A 16,243-nucleotide genomic window follows, 5' to 3' on the forward strand; every position below is an offset into this window, starting at 1 on the left:
GTGAGTGCAGTGAAAATCAAAGGCAAAGCCCGCGATTTGTATTGAAGCAAGGCTCCCGTTCCTGAGGTTGACCAAACTGAGGAGCCACTTACAGTAAACATAACGCTGCGTGCATTAGGGGCAAAACAGAAATCAAGTTTACCTTAAAGGAATACTCCACCCAGAAATATTTTTCCTTTGTTACTTACCCCATGTAGTTTGTTGTGATGGCTGTAAAAAAAAAAATTTTGATATCTTGTTTTCATGCAGAAAAATGTTTTGATATAATAGAAGGCAATAATGATCAGTGCTGTGCAATGGCAAATAATGTGCAAAAATGACTAAGGAAAAGAGGAAATAAAATCATGTTGCACAATCCGTGTGTCAGTTATCCAGTCGTATGTGCAAAACATGTGCAATTTTAGCTAAAATATTGTTAGATACTTCTGGAATGATCGACACCCATCATGGTCTGTGTGTGGGTCCCAATGGCCCAGTGCAGTGATGGGAACACTGTGCTGCAAAAATGGTGGTGTTCTTCGGACAAGACCTAAGACTGAGACTGTTTCTCGATGTCCTCGCTCAATTGCCCACCATGGCCTGGTCAATCTTTCCCCTTATTCATCTGATGACCTTTACTGGTAAATATGTCACTCGCCCCCTCACCACCTAACAGCTATGGTGATGATTCTACTGGCACGTCATCCAGGTGGATGCTGCACATCAGTGCTGTCTATGTAGGTTAGAAGGGCGCTGCGTAAACGGAATTGTGTTTTACTGACATGTGGATTATGCAGCACAAGGTTTTTATTATTATTTCCATTGATTGTTTTTTTTCACAATTGGTTTCTATGACATCAAACTTTGTTTCTCTCCTTTCTGCATGAAAAACATGAGAGTAAAAGTTTTTCTCACCCATCACTACAAACTACATGTGGTAGGTAACACCTAGGAATCCCAAAACTGCTGTGGAACTGTCGAGACGTAAAGATGAGTAAAGCCCCGGTGTGTACGCTCCTTCTCTGCTGACACAGGTTTATTTGTTTTTCAGGTTAAGTTAGACTTTGTTGCTCCCGCCTTAGGCATCCACAATTATACTTTGTACTTCATGAGTGATGCCTACATGGGATGTGACCAAGAATACAAATTCAGCGTGGATGTGAAGGAGGCAGACAGCGAAGGAGACAGTGATTCAGACTAAGGTGGCACTGTGGTTTTACTCTGGACAGTTCTGATGCCATCTACAGTTGACAGTTTGTACGAGTGTCCGCGTCATTCCGGCATGAATACAGAGATGTACAGCGTCAGGTTTATTGTTAAGTTTTATTATCATGCAGCTTTAAATTATATCCACATTATTTCTGTAATGCATACACCATAAATTGTGGATAGAAATCTAAAAAAAAAAATTTTGTACAGCTTTTCTTTTTTTTCTTTTTTTATAGTGTAAAAATCAATAGGGCTACTATTTCCTGGTTCTGCTGTGTTTTGGTGATGTGTGCCTAAATAAAGGCTCAAACCCCACTGAAGTCTCATGGTTCTTTTAAGGCTACAGTTTCCAAAGTCTGACAAATACGTGACTTGCTCCTGATGTCACTCTGCAGGATTTATATCTGGCACGATTTGTTTTATTATTTCTTTAGAGGATCATTTGTCAGGTTTTTACCCAGAGCGAGATTATTTGTCATTTACTGTCCCATCCACATACTTTATTTTGGTAGCTACAACTTGGTTAAATGGACATAAAATACAACATACACTGCAGGGTGCTGCTGGACCTGTTGAGGATGGTAAATTAGCAGGGAGAGTTGAAAAGAAAGGGGTTGAAAGCTTCAAAAACACGCTGGTGCGTATAACCCACCCCTTCCTCTTCAGTTCTGTGGCTCATACTGCCAAAGGCCAATATCGCCATCGTCACTGCATGATGCGAGAAGACCACCTTCCTTTGGGTTCCAGGCCACACAATTTACATCTTGAGAGTGGGCTTTGGGCACGTGAGCCATCAATCTGAATATGGGCTGGTGTGGATCAGAAGTTGCATCCTCTTCAAACACTCTAATGGCGTCATCGCCACAGGCAGTTGCAAGAACGTTTGTGAGGTGACACCTGTAAATAAAGGTGGTGCTAGGTAAGTGCATTTTGATTTCTGTTCATCAATCTATTCAGTTTTATATCTTGCTTCACCTAGCAAACAAATTGAATGCAATGACAACTCAAGCTATTATCTTAGGCCTGATCAGTTAAAGCGACGGGACAAATGATAAGAAACAGTTGGGTGATGCCATGGTAATAGCCTCTCTAAACCTGGCCAAAGCAAGGGACCACTAGCCATTTCAAAAGCTCAAAGCAGGTGCCTCACTCCACTTCCATGAATAAGGCTGCAACAGAGTTGTTTTTTTATTATAAAAAGTTACTTTTGCACAAAACTACACAAAAATCGGAGTCCCCTGGTCAGATGACATGTTTTATTGGCTTGTTTGTTTCCCTTAGTGGGCACATCTATTGTTGTAGTGATGTAGCGGTTATAGCCTCACGCCAAGTACACACACGTGACTGCTGGCTACATTTTCAAACTATTCGCCAGACACTCAACACAGAAGTCAACAGTAATCTTGGCTAATTCTGTGACTACTTCTTATTCTGAACTGGAAATGGGGTTTTAACAAAACCAGGAGTGCCAGAATTATTTAGTCCTTGTAGTGCTTTTTAATAACTGTAAATTATTTTAATTTTCCTAAACACCCCAGTCATTGCTACCTACAACTTTGTTACCCATTCTTTGAGTCGACATCAACCAGCTTAGGGTTGCATGGGGCACAAGACATGAACCAGCTATGGATGCGGAGACGCCTGCAAACAAGGGGAGGGATGACTAAAGTCTGAGTGTCCATCTTGATGAATATATCAGTGGCAACACTGCAGAATGGAATGTATACCGGTCATATCAAAAAAGTACACATTAATTATACTGCTAGCCGCAGCCTAGCAAAACGTCTTGTTTATTGGCCAAATTTGACTACATTTATTTAATTTTACTAATTTGTTTGAAAAAATATATATATATATATATATATATATATATATGGAACAGTTTTCAGCCTAAAATTAAACTTCTTTTCGGCTGTCAAGTGACAACTACCACTGTAGTTTACTCTGTCAGTCCAAGTGCAGTTTTCTTAGTGTTTGATTTTAAGGAACTCTGCAGTGACCATGAAAATGTGTTTGTGTGCCCTCTACCAGGACAAATTGCACAAAGGTGATAATCACATTCTGCGTGCTCAACTTTGGCATCGCAGTGCTACAGTAATGCTATGGAAAGGGGCACATGTCCATATGCACACATTTAAGATACAGAGAGAGAGAGAAAGAAAGGAAGGAGGATACTTTGCCACCATGAAGAAATGAAACCTTCCCAGAAGCTCAAGAGTGAGACAGAAAGAAAAAAAAAAAAAATGTATTTATACAGGTCCTTCTCAAAAAATTTGCATATTGTGATAAAGTTCATTATTTTCTGTAATGTACTGATAAACATTAGACTTTCATATATTTTAGATTCATTACACACAACTGAAGTAGATCAAGCCTTTTAATGTTTTAATATTGATGATTTTGGCATACAGCTCATGAAAACCCAAAACTCCTATCTCAAAAAAGTGTGTGTGTGTATATATATATATACATACATATATAACATCTACTCTTTGTCCTTTATTTCCAGCCCTGGGCGTGGACTCGTCTCGCAGGACGTATTAGTGTCTCTCCAAGAATCACGTCTCATCTCCTTCCAAGATTTTATTTTTTTTTTTATAATAGACTACAGAAAAAGGCACGATATTGTTCACTTTAATAATAGAGGTACTTTTTATAAAAATCAGTTGAAAGAGATTTCTGTTTTTGCCAAGATAGCAAAAGGAATTGAGTATTGTGAGATTTAACTGGTGTATTGGTATCGAATTCTAAAATATCTGGTATCATGATATCCCTAATTTGAAGGGATGAACACTTGAATCCAGCAGGTCCAGCTTGTGGGGTCCACGCTGTTAGAAGTTTGTTCAAAACGACTCCTCATTCAAATGCTGACATCAGAGTGAAACATTTCAATCCTTTGCATAAAAAATGGTACAACAGAAGTGTTGTGCTCTCCTTATAATAAACTATGGATCTCTGTGTTGGATATTCTTCTCTGTCAGCTAAAGCCATTTTTTCTGTCATTTTGAAAAGCGTGCTTTTTTCAGTACTATTTTGTGAGACCGAACAAAGCAATACAGTCATTTCAAACGTGTTTTTTAAAGGTTTAAAACTATCAACATCAGTTAAAACTCAGATTTCTATGAAACCTTAAAATTATATTACTAAAATAAGTTAAATAAGGCAATCACTACAAAATAGCTTTATCCTCTAATGAGACAATTTGCAAAGTTAACAAAATACAAGTTTAAAAAAAAAAAACTCACCAAGAAATGTCGTAAATTGTCCGTGTGTGAAATCCAGATAAGGTACAAATACTTTTCCAGCATGGGTCGCTGCCTTTACAGACTACTCCTAAAAAAGGAAACAGAAACTGCCGTCAATCTTTACCTTTACTTGCTATTTATTAACAAAGTTCTCTCATTTTAAAGGAACTACAGCACGTCTGCCTGAATCACCTTGCTCATTTCCAGGCAGGTACTCCCTCCAGATTTTAACAGTCTTATCATCACTGCAGGATGCAAGCCGCTGGCCAGTTTTGTCAAAGTCCACACTCCACACTGTGGATTCATGACCCTCCAGTGTGTCCAAACAAATCCAATCGTCATCATCCTCTTTGTAGATCTTGACAGTGTTGTCATAGCTGCAAGAGGCCAGTAGCTGCATGGTAAAGGAGAGAGACAAAGAGGGGGGATCAGCCATGCTAGAAACTGAGAGCTTACAGTACTGTAGAGTAAGCACTGCAATGTGAGCCCCAGCCACACCACTTGTGCACTAACTACTCTGTCTGGTAAACCCTTCAGAGTTAGTTTTTCTTGTAACACTGCAGTCATTTTTAGGAATTATAACAATCAGAATAGAGAGTCGTTTGGAAGCTCGGGCATTGTATGACTGCAAAACACAACAGAAACATAAGCACACTTTTTGCCACTTTATTAAAAACGTTGCAGTCAGAATGTTCTACCAGCGCTCACAGAAGTTTCCACTGGGGACTTCCACAGTTCAAGGGCAGGCTATTAGTTTGATGGGAAACTATAAATTGTCTACTGCAGTTGTTTCCTCCTATCTAAGGCTGCTTGACGCTGTTCATCTTTTGTTGTTGATGAGCTTTAGTCCCGTCACACCAACCCACCACCACCTGAGTCTTCAGCAGGCGAAAAGCGAGTTCAGAAAACAAATGGATATGTGCTTGTGTCCCAGCTCAATTGATAGTAGTTTCATAGTCCATTATAGCTTGTTGTCTAATTAAATTAAATTTACTTTTACAGCCTCTAACAATATGCATTATATATGTAAAATTTATCAAGTTCATTATAACAACTAAAGATGCCATTTTTTGATCAAATTCAGGCTACTATGCTAAATACTTCGTACATAAATAGAACATTTCCACACCCGGCCTACACCAAACAATATGCTTCTGTCTACAACAGGTTTCTCAACCCACTTTTTCTAATGCAAGTCTTTTTGGAACCCACTTTGACTTCCCCTTGATGAACTAAAGACAATCGTCAGAGTGGGGTGCGCCCTTGGTGAATTCAGCACGTCACAGGTGGGACCGCTTAGGGAGCGATCCACTACCACAGGAATAGGAACTTGAAGCCCATGACCCATTGTGGTTGAGAAATACTGACCTACAACATTTCTAACTTGTTTGAATAATGTAACACCTTATAACAAATTTAAAATAATGTCCTTTTACAAAATTCTCACTTTTCACAACATACTCAACTCTCTTTTCATCAAATTTCTTTGTCATTCCTGTTGCAGTTGCTGGATTGATTTATTACTTGATTAGAGTGTTTTAAGAAGGTAATTTTGTTCATCACTGTCAAACTTAATCAGATCAGTTTATTGAGGTAGTAATGAACTAACAAAATTATTTCTAGTTCTTTTCAGTTCTTTCAATATGATTCAGCTTCATGAAGAAGTTGTGTAATTATATTAATGATAATTAAGCAAGACATTTTGATGTTCTCAACAGAGACTGTACACTTACCTCCTGATTAGGATGCCAAATGACATGCTTCACATCCTGCGTGTGCGAGTTCACCACACTGACACATTCGTATTCATCCTCCTCATCAACTGCAATACACACACACACACACACACAACATTTATTGTGAGATTTTTTTTTTTTATTTGTGCTACTATACCACATAGGAATTAACATTATTTTCAGTAAATTCTTTATCACTCCATGTAATTTACCATAATGAAGGGCCATATCATGAGATCATTTCTGTACTACATGTGAAAATATTTTTTTACTTAAAATGTTAAGCTAGAACTATATGATTGTTAGATTTGTCATAACATGAAATACAATATAGTTAGAAGAGGATATATTTACTTTCTAACATCACTGTATCATTACAAATGAAGCTGAGGCACATTAAGGGAGTTCAGACAATGACCTCTGTGTGAAATTTCAGGAAGTAATCACAAATTTTTTATCCCACATCCTGCCAAAGAGTAACTAAAAAGATCGAATTTGAAAAAATGCCAATCTTTCGAGGCCATTAAATAATTTTATGCACCCCACTGAAAGTACAGTCATGCACCAATTTATAGGTGAGCGTTTTAAGAGGAGTCATACTTACAACCAAGGGCCACAGGAAAACAATAGGGTAATAATGTTTTTGAAATTGCCAAAACCAGCCACAGCAATAAATCTTGCATTACAGTAATCCCTCGCTATACGCTACGATTTGACTTTCGTAGCTTCACTCCATCACGGATTAGAAATGTAAGCATATCTAAATATATATACTGTATATATAAAACATATATTTTTCGCTGGTTTGTGGATTTCTGCGGACAATGCGTCTTTTAATTTATGGTACATGCTATCCCAGTTTGTTTGCCCAGTTGATTTCATACAAGGGACGCTATTGGCGGATGGCTGAGAAGCTACCCAATCAGAGCATGTATTATGTATTAGGCGCTTTGCATACTTGAAAGCCCAAACAGCACGTATTGATTTTTTGATTGTTTGCTTTTCTCTCGCTCTCTCTATCTCTCTGACATTCTCTGCTCCTGACTGACGGCACTTCTTTGAAGAGAAGTTATGTTTGCATTCTTTTAATTGTGAGAAAGAACTGTCATCTCTGTCTTGTCATGGAGCACAGGTTAAACTTTTGACTAAAGGGTGTTATTTCATGTCTTGAGGGCTCCAATACGGTTAAAAAACATATTTACAAGGTCATAAACAGGTTTTCTATGCTCTAACTGCAAAAATATTCGATTTATAAATAAAGAATCCTACTTTGCAGAAATTCATTTATCGTAGTAGAGTCTGGAATGGATTAACCGCGATAAACGAGGGTTTACTGTATTATTATTTCTCAGGGTCTCATACTTTCTGACTCTTGGAGCAACCTTGAAAGTTTGTTTTGATCAGCACTGCTTCACAAGACTAATGCATTAAGCCTGCACTACCTTCCATTGCACTAGTGTTTCTCAACCTTTATGGCCCCGTGACCCAGTTTTGCATTTTTAAATTTATTAATAACCCACTAGCAGGAATTGCAAACTGCTCCCTTGGTGAAACAGGGAAACACTGCGCATTGCTGCTGATCACTTAGGCGACCCACTGGTGACCAACTGATTGTTACTAACATGGGTGGGTTGAAAAACACTAGCTTAGATGATCCACATGCAAAACAACGATGGCAACATCAAATGGTTGAGAAACACTGCCTTATATTATCCCACAATGCATCCCCTGAAACATGAAAATTATTTTGTAAAGCTTCATACCAGCAGTTGAATTATGCATATCTATGACCCACAGAGCCTGAAGTGCAATGATCTGTAAACTTTGTGATCAATATATGACCAATTTGACGTAAGGGACTGATCAGATGGGCAGTCCCAAATGGAGACGTAAGTCGGCATGTGACTGTATTACTGGATATGACTTGTATTGCTTGATGTGTAAATGTGGCTTTTAAAAAATAAAAAAGTATAGTAAAGCTTGACCGGGCAGCACAATGGTAGCACTTCTGTCTCGCAGTTAGGAGACCTGGGTTCGCTTCCCGGGTCCTCCCTGTGTGGAGTTTGCATGTTCTCCTCGTGTCTGCATGGGTTTCCTCCCACAGTCCACAGATGTGCAGGTTAGGTGCATTGACGATTCTAAATTGGCCCTAGTGTGTGCGCTCTGCAGTGCACGGGGTTTGATTCCTGCCTTGCACCCTGTGTTGGCTGGGATTGGCTCCAGCAGACCCCCGTGACCCTGTGTTCGGATTCAGCAGATTGGAAAATGGATGGATAATCTTTCTAAACATTTTTGACATTTGTGTTCATTTCCTAAACTGCATACCTATCAGTCAAACATTTTTCCCCAAAAATGAAACTGAAACATAACACTGCACAATGCAAAGCACATTCTAAAGATACGTTGCAGATGCTTCTACATTTAACGAAAAAACACTGATAAAGCACACCGAGCCAATTAGATTTTGCACATCCGGAACTTTACGTATATATCCAAATATGTGTATTCTTGACTCACATACAGCATATCTCTTTTTACCTTGTAGAACCCAAACTGCCTGCCACCAGTTTGAAACATACCTTCCCAAACCCAGACGCTCTTGTCCCTGCTGCATGTTGCCAAGAGATTTCCAGAAGGTGCCCAGGCAACACACTTTACTTCATTTTCATGACCTTCCAGTGTTGTCACACACTAATTTAGTACAAAGATTAGGGAAAGGAATTAAAAAATTGTTATTTTTTTTTTTTAAACAGGATATTATCAACTTCTGGTATAAGATGTAGAATAGCACTCTGTTAAATATTCTGTCTGGTAAAAGAACCTTTTTTTATAAGGGCTCCACTTATTCCACTAGTTTTTCCTCACAGAAACTTCTCAATTTTCCATCTAGTTTTACACATCCAGGCAAAATGATTGTGAGATCCCACTTATGACCGGTCAGTAACTGCTCAAGTCTACACATGTTGTTAGCTTTTCTCCACAATCTGCCTCGCAATTACTTATACTACTGCATCAACGACATCATTTATTTCTATTGCACATTTTCATACACAGTAAGATGACAAAGAAAATAACAAGAAAATAAAATTTAAAATACCTAAAAAGTATAATAATAAAAACATTACATTTCAAAAATACTAGATAACAATAAATTAGTATGCATTCACCTAACCTAGATATACAGGTAACAGAAAAAGTCCTTATTTTATTTGTAAGTCTCTAAAGATTAGTTTTTAAGCCTGTTCTGACAGCTAGGGAAAACAGGAATAAAGTACAGAGGCTCCCTCTCATTTTTTTTACATTTTTTTATTTTGAGGTTCTGTAAAATAATTTCCTCTTGTGGAAAAAAACATATAATCTAATCAAACAAAAAAACTCTGGGGTGAGATACTGGAGAAAAAAAAAATCTGATGGGGTCCCAAGTCCAAAAGACCACCCAGCTCCTGCTGGGTATTCTACTGCGAATGGGTTACATTAATAGGATATTCTTACAGAACAGTCCTACATTAAAACGTTTTATTCTTCACAGTTTAACATATGTATTGTATATTACCTCAAATGTATCTTGTTGCTTCTTCCAGATGCAGGTAGTGGCGTCAAAGCTGGCAGAGGCCAAGTAGTTTCCACAGGGTGACCAAGCTACTTTCCGAACAGTCCTCTGGTGACCCTCTGACAAAACTGATTTGCAGACCCAAGAGTCACCTGTAAAATGCACAAAGCATACAAAGACTCAGCACAGCATACACAGTCGGAATAGAATCTTTGGATTTTAGGCAGATATTTTATTTGAGAGTAATCTATTTTAGTAGAGGATTACCTGCTGTTTCTTTATAAATAAAAATGAACGCACAAATAGACCACATGATCACTTTTCCATTATGGCTTGTGAACAGAAACATTATAAACAAAAGCAAAAAAATAAATAAATTTTCAAGCCAGGTCACTGAAACCAGACTCAAAATATGACTTGGAAGAAAATGACTTTTCTTCATAAAAGATACAATAATGTACCAGTGCACTTGTACTCGTACTAATGGTGGCAGTAGCAGGTACAGAATACAGCGAAAATTTCACGTTACTAATACGTAACATGCCGTTAAGATAAACAAAAATATGCTAAAAACAAACATTCATACGAATTTCGTGTATTTAATTGACCAAATATACTGCATTGCATTGAAGACGTGCGGAAACAAACTCATAAAGATGCTTGACTTTTTTTTAATCTTGAAACGGAGATACTGCAATAGGTCGCCCCACACTAATGACAGCGCTGTTTTGGAATGCCAGTAATTGGTCAGTTTAAGGCAGCCCATCTGAACTCGTTGCACAAAACGAACACACCTGTTGCTCGCCTTTCACAAGCTCAGGACCGGCTAAGCTGGATAACTCACCTTCGCGACCCCACACTCGGACCGCTCGATCTCCTCCACAAGAGGCCAGTAGGGTCCCTTTGGGGTTCCACGCAACGAACCAGCAGCGGGAGTCTGGGTGAGCACTGAAACGGGTGAGCAACTTCAGGCAGTCCTTCATGGCTTCCTGAAATTCTTGCAAACCCAACGCTCACGGGGTACGCTACGGTGATGATCGAGTCAGTAAACAGCAAGACATGCAAGGGTTGAAGTGTTCATAAACTCTTCTAACATATGATAAAGCTCAATTATAAGAGGACAGAAACAGACACGCTCAAGTCAAGCGAATGTGCGCTACTTCCTCTCTGTCATTTAGAGCCCAACAACGCGCAGTGCAGCATGGGAAAATGAGTCCTCTTGCTACCTTTCTAATTCCCGGCATTCTGAACCTTCACACAAGAATCTCTTGCTGCCATCTTCAGGCTGGAGTTCCATTGTCTTTGTTTGATATATTGGCCCAATAAGTTTTGTTAGAAAATGTACATTTTATTTAAAAATATTAGCACTATATATCTTTTAAATATAAGAATGTGTAAATGTTCTTTTGTATATTTTAAGTGTTATGAGTAAAATTTTGAAATAGTTCCTTTTTAATTCTGAAAAATAATATTGACATTTCAACCTTACATTTAACTTACGTGGGTCTTTTATTTCCCAGTAGTGCCGGGTCACGGTCGATGTGAGGTCTGATGCCTTGTCTGTGTATATTTTCCTCTGGAAACTCCAGTGCTCTTCATCACACTTCCAAATGCTGCCTTAACTGGTGGCTTTACACTGACCCAGTAGGCAGTGTGGTTGTCCCCAGTGCTTTGTGTCAGTTCTGCTGAGATGGGCTTTGGGTCACTTCACCCTGCAATGTTCATTCAAAAGAACCCTGAGACACAGAGGCAAAACTTGATTATTGAGTCATTATTGTCAGAGTGGAATGTACATGCATGTGCTAATCAACATGCAACAGCATAATCAGTAACTATTGTTATTATTATTTATATATATCTATATAATATATAATGTATGAGACACCTCTGTCCAAGGCAACTTACAAAGCTTAAACACTATAGCTATCCTGTAGATGTCACAAACTTAACTTGCAACTCTGCACGTTTTTAAGATGATGATGTTGTTTGCATTAATTTTCACACAAATGTTGAGCTTTTCTTTATATAGAAAACCACAAACACATTGAATGAATTACTAAGCAGTGTGGTAACAAGGTGTACTTTGGGGAACCTTCAAATCTCAACTCAATGTTATTTTGAAGAAATTAGGCGGGCAGGATTGACAAGCATGTTGGATTGAATGGCCCATTCTTATAAAAATTGATTCTTTTTTTTTCTTTACTTCCCATTAAAAGGTATTCACAAAGTAATCAAAAAATTATGGTCCAAAAATGTATTTTCATGTATTCACTTAAAACATTCCTCTACAATTTTTGATGCTGATACTTCTAAACCCCATCAATTTGTCCAGTTGTGCCTCTCCAAATGTTGTCTGCATATTTAAAGTAATAATAATAATAATTCTTTGCATTTATATATCGCTTTTCTCACTACTCAACGCGCTCAGCAATTGCAGGTTAAGGGCCTTGCTCAAGGGCCCAACAGAGCAGAGTCCCTTTTGGCATTTACGGGATTCAAACCGGCAACCTTCCGATTGCCAGTGCAGACCCCTAGACGCAGAGCAAAGTAAAAAGATCTACATTTTTTCTCTAGTGGAGATGGCCTCATCACTATCAAATAATATATTGTAGTTTAAAAAGATCACATCTTGAATCTTGATTATCTGTATCAATCCTTCTATAATAATATCCTGCCAGGTGACCTTACTTGCTTAATTAACACCACCTCATTAGCCAAGAAGGCACAGCAGCATCTCCACTTTCTTCCGGGGCTCAGAAAGGCAATCCTAAATCCACATAATACTCCACCACCACAACTTCTCATCACATTCTACAGAGGTATAATCAAGAGCATTCTGACCAACTGCGTTACCATCTGGTTTGGGAACTGCAGTGTCTCTGACCACTAGGTTCTACAACAGAGAGTCCACCCTGTAGACCATTTGGAATTCTGTGCCCTCCATTAAAGACATCTTTATCAAGCATCGCACCCACAACTTCTTCAGCAGTCTCTTTGTCCCACTTCTATTTGGCAGAAGGTACTGTAGATTCCAAACCGGTTTGGCCAGGTTCTGCAACAACTTTTACCCCTTGGCTGTCCAGACTCTGTGCTTTCCTGGGATCTGCTCCTAGTAGTTTATTTATATGTCGAATTAACGTATCATTTGTTCCTTCTGTTGTTTTTTATTATAAGTATTTACTTATTTATTAATATTTACTATGTTACCTTTATATTTACCTCTTTGTGTTGTAAATTCCCTTTAGTGAACAGTTTCTCTGTTATTTTGGGTTTTTTTTTTTTGTTTTTTTTTAGTTCTTTTCACTCCTACCTGATTTTGGACTGCACACTTCTTGTTCTTTTGCGGTGTTTCCAATTTCGCCAGTTGTACAACCATTTTCCTCTCTGTGGGACAGTTCTTTAGTTTTTTCTTTATTTCTTCGAACGGAGGAAGCAAAAAGGCACTTCCAAGAAAACTCTAGTTTATGGTTTCTTGTTTACTATTCCATTTCCTGATCACCTATCTCCCTCTTGATCTTATGCAAATCATAACAGCTAGAAAATCAGTTATTATCCTCTCCTCGAATACAATCCATTCTTTAAAAGAACGAAGCACTGATTTCAAGGAACTAATTTATCTAGAAACTAGATACGAGGGGTCCATTCATCGGATTAGCCCTATTTCAGCTATGGAATGGCCAAATGGGGGAGGCAGCTTGATGGATGAGGTCCCCAGGACTCTAAACAATTCCAAATCATATTAAGTGAAATTATCTACTGTTAAATTCTCCTCCGTACTTCTAAAATTTGTATTTTTATACTGTATTGAGGATTTGTTCTGTGTATTGTATTGTATTGTATTGACCCCCTTCTTTTTGACACCCACTGCACGTCTAACCTACCTGGAAAGGGGTCTGTCTTTGAACTGCCTTTCCCAAGGTTTCTTCCATTTTTTTCCCTACAAGGGTTTTTTCAGGAGTTTTTTCTTGTCTTCTTCAAGGCTGGGGGGCTGTCAAGAGGCAGGGCCTGTTAAAGCCCATTGTGGCACTTCTTGTGTGATTTTGGGCTATCCAAAAAATGTATTGTATTGTATATGAAGGTTTGCTCCATCCAAAGGAAGTTTTGTGCAATGTGTTGACAAGAACGAAAGCTCAATTTATTATTAAAACATTTATCACTCACTTGACTTAGTCATCATAATTACATTTTTCTCATTTTCCCTGATATGCTCAATGCAGTGTCTAATCTAGAAAAAATACTTCTTTTTTTAGGCAGGCTGTTGTTAGAGAATGCAGTGTTTTTGGCATACGTTTCCCCAGGTGTGCATGTGTGTAGCTTGAACTTTTCAGTCTGCCTTAGGACTTGAAGACTAGAGTCTTTTTAAGTGAGCCATTGGTGGATTTTTTTAAGTATGCATGAACTTACACATCTCACTGTTTTGGAGCAGTCATCATCATTTCAATTTAGCACTTTGCCCAGTGAACAAAAATGGGCAATTTATTATTTTTCATTTGTGTTTCTGTTTTTGGTGTTGAGTAGTTGATGTTGATCATAAAACATCTTTAAATACTGTGCTTTGGTGGTTATACTGTTATTGCAATATCTTAAAAGATTTTTTTTATGATATTATTTAGCTTAAATTGTATCATCACTGTTGCTGGCTCCCTTATACATTGTGAAATGTAATGTCTCTCCCTTGCTCTCCCTCATGTGATATTTTGTGAAGGTAATCTCCTTCCTTGGCCACTCTCTGGCATTGCTGCTGCTGCTCTCATCTTCCGCAGCAGAATCTGTGCTGCTGTAATGATCTTTTCTCTGCCATGTCTCCTGCCTGCATATTCACGCTGCCAGCTGTGCCTCACGCCACCCACTTGGAATCAGAGGCAACACCCCATCTGCACTCAGTTTCCCAGCTCTGTCAGTGGATCTAAGCCAGAATCCTTCCCAAGTCTTGCCAGTAATCAAGTACTCAGTCCAGTGGATTTAAGCAGAGGAACAGATCTAACTCTCTCTCACACACACGCACACTCTCTGTACTGCTTCTCAGGATGGCTCCAACATTCTGATAGTGACTCTGCCAGGTCTTTGTGGCCTCATCAGGATTTTCATGCCAAAAAAGTTGTTCACGAATGAGATTCCATCCACTTGAAGAAGGAATACTTAGTAATGGTAGGCAGTCTGTTCAAAAGGGCAGTTTTAAAAAGCTGTCTGTTTGAAAAGCTTAGTAGTCAGATAATAATAATTCTTTATATTGATATACCTTTCCTGGTATGGAGAGCTTGTCAGACGTTTTTCCAGTACCACTAGTCAGTCCAGGTCAGAATGAGGAGGCTAGAAAATATAATGTGCCTCAAACTCTGGTGTAGAATAGGGTGCCACATGTTAAGGGGTAATCATATGCTTTTAGAAACAGATAGGATCTGTAAAACCTGAAAGAACTGCATTTGAATCAGGTAGGGATGTGAGGCAATGTGAAGGCAGGCTAATCAGGGAATGTTTATGGATAGGAAGGGTAGTGGCCAAGTCAAGACTGAGACTTCAGATGTTAGACATAACACTAAATAATATTAAAATACACAGAAATAAGATGACATTAAATACAACACTGAACTGATAAGCGGTGGAGACTATGAAATACTAAAACCAAGAGTGAGGCAGCCCCTTTTATCATGCCCTGAATGTGCTTCAGGTGGGCCGTAATTACCTTGTGGCGGAAGTTCCTGTTGTGGCAGAAGTGCCGCATGACCACCCAGAAGCACACTGGGCATGCCTGGAATCCTCTTTGGTAGTACTTCCAAGTGTGGTGGAAGTGCTGCATTCCAAGGCTCTGTGATCATCTGGGCACCCCCTGGCGGTGGCCACAGGCCCCAACAGGGTTGAGCTTCTATTCTCTGGTCCCATGGCCCCCATGCAGTCCAGGACGGCTGCCCTCTCGTGGCCCAGGGGAGGTATTGTCCCCCTCCTGGTCCTTCCAGGCGTCCCGGCTGGGCAGGATCCCCAGCCATCCGCCACAATATAAATTAGAATCCTCAAACAAATAAGAGGGGCACAGTTAATACAATCCAAATTACTGTTTGCTGTCTCCACATGGACTGAACCTGTAATGCATTACATTCAGAATACAACAGTTAAAGGATATTAAGATATTCATCATGATATTTGTGGTGGTTCAGTAGTACTGTTGCTGTCTCACAAAAATGAGACTCAGGTTTAATTCCACACAGATTTTGCATGTTCTCTCCATGTCCATGTGGGTTTCCTCCAGGTACTCTGGTGTCCTCCCACAGATATGCTGGCTAGGTGAACTGATGCTGACCAAGTGGCCTTTGATGTGTGTGTTCATCTTGCGAAGGGATGGCTTCCTGCCCAAGTATTGCTCCTGCAGTGTCTCCAGTGCTCGCTGGAATACACTCCAGCTGTCCTGCGGGTTTGGAAAATGAATGGATCGGTAATCATAGGTTTCACAATATTTTGAATGAGAAAATCAACAAAATGCACATCTATTACATTTAAATGCATAATATTTATGAAACAAAAGAAAACGT

The 16,243-nt window shown here is 39.0% G+C and overlaps 2 protein-coding genes and 1 long non-coding RNA gene across 4 annotated transcripts in view; 1 reads left to right on the forward strand and 2 right to left on the reverse strand.

The window, feature by feature from the left end:
• The window catches only part of snrnp200 (small nuclear ribonucleoprotein 200 (U5)), a 29,536-nt gene extending 28,104 nt beyond the window's left edge, over positions 1 to 1,432 (forward strand). Inside the window, exon 25 of the mRNA XM_039767978.1 lies at positions 1,031 to 1,432. Within this exon, the coding sequence (XP_039623912.1) occupies positions 1,031 to 1,180 (150 nt within the window). The 3' untranslated portion in view covers positions 1,181 to 1,432. The remainder of the gene's footprint in view (positions 1 to 1,030) is intronic.
• On the reverse strand, positions 1,284 to 10,919 carry ciao1 (cytosolic iron-sulfur assembly component 1). The gene is made up of 7 exons (XM_039769379.1): positions 10,564 to 10,919; positions 9,723 to 9,871; positions 8,749 to 8,860; positions 6,167 to 6,255; positions 4,626 to 4,827; positions 4,434 to 4,521; positions 1,284 to 2,085 (listed from the first exon to the last, which is right to left on the reverse strand). Exons 1-7 carry the CDS (start codon positions 10,700 to 10,702, stop codon positions 1,851 to 1,853), a joined length of 1,014 nt encoding a protein of 337 aa, XP_039625313.1. The 5' UTR covers positions 10,703 to 10,919; the 3' UTR covers positions 1,284 to 1,850.
• A 3,024-nt stretch (positions 10,920 to 13,943) lies between these two features.
• Positions 13,944 to 16,243, reverse strand: part of LOC120539379 — a 115,037-nt gene continuing 112,737 nt past the window's right edge. For both annotated transcript variants that reach the window (XR_005635593.1, XR_005635594.1), the window contains one exon: positions 13,944 to 16,119. This is a non-coding gene — a long non-coding RNA (uncharacterized LOC120539379). The remainder of the gene's footprint in view (positions 16,120 to 16,243) is intronic.

Source organism: Polypterus senegalus, chromosome 11 (genome assembly GCF_016835505.1).
Source record: "Polypterus senegalus isolate Bchr_013 chromosome 11, ASM1683550v1, whole genome shotgun sequence".
In the NCBI taxonomy this organism is placed as follows: domain Eukaryota; kingdom Metazoa; phylum Chordata; class Cladistia; order Polypteriformes; family Polypteridae; genus Polypterus; species Polypterus senegalus.

Coding starts and splice junctions, on each gene's coding strand:
- ciao1 (XM_039769379.1), bottom strand. CDS start 10,702: ATGAAGGACTGCCTGAAGTTGCTCACCCGTTTCAGTGCTCACCCAGAC. Junction 8,861..9,722: donor AGCAACAAGATACATTTGAG/GTAATATACAAT, acceptor GTACTAAATTAG/TGTGTGACAACACTGGAAGG. Junction 4,522..4,625: donor CCTGCCTGGAAATGAGCAAG/GTGATTCAGGCA, acceptor TTCCTTTTTTAG/GAGTAGTCTGTAAAGGCAGC.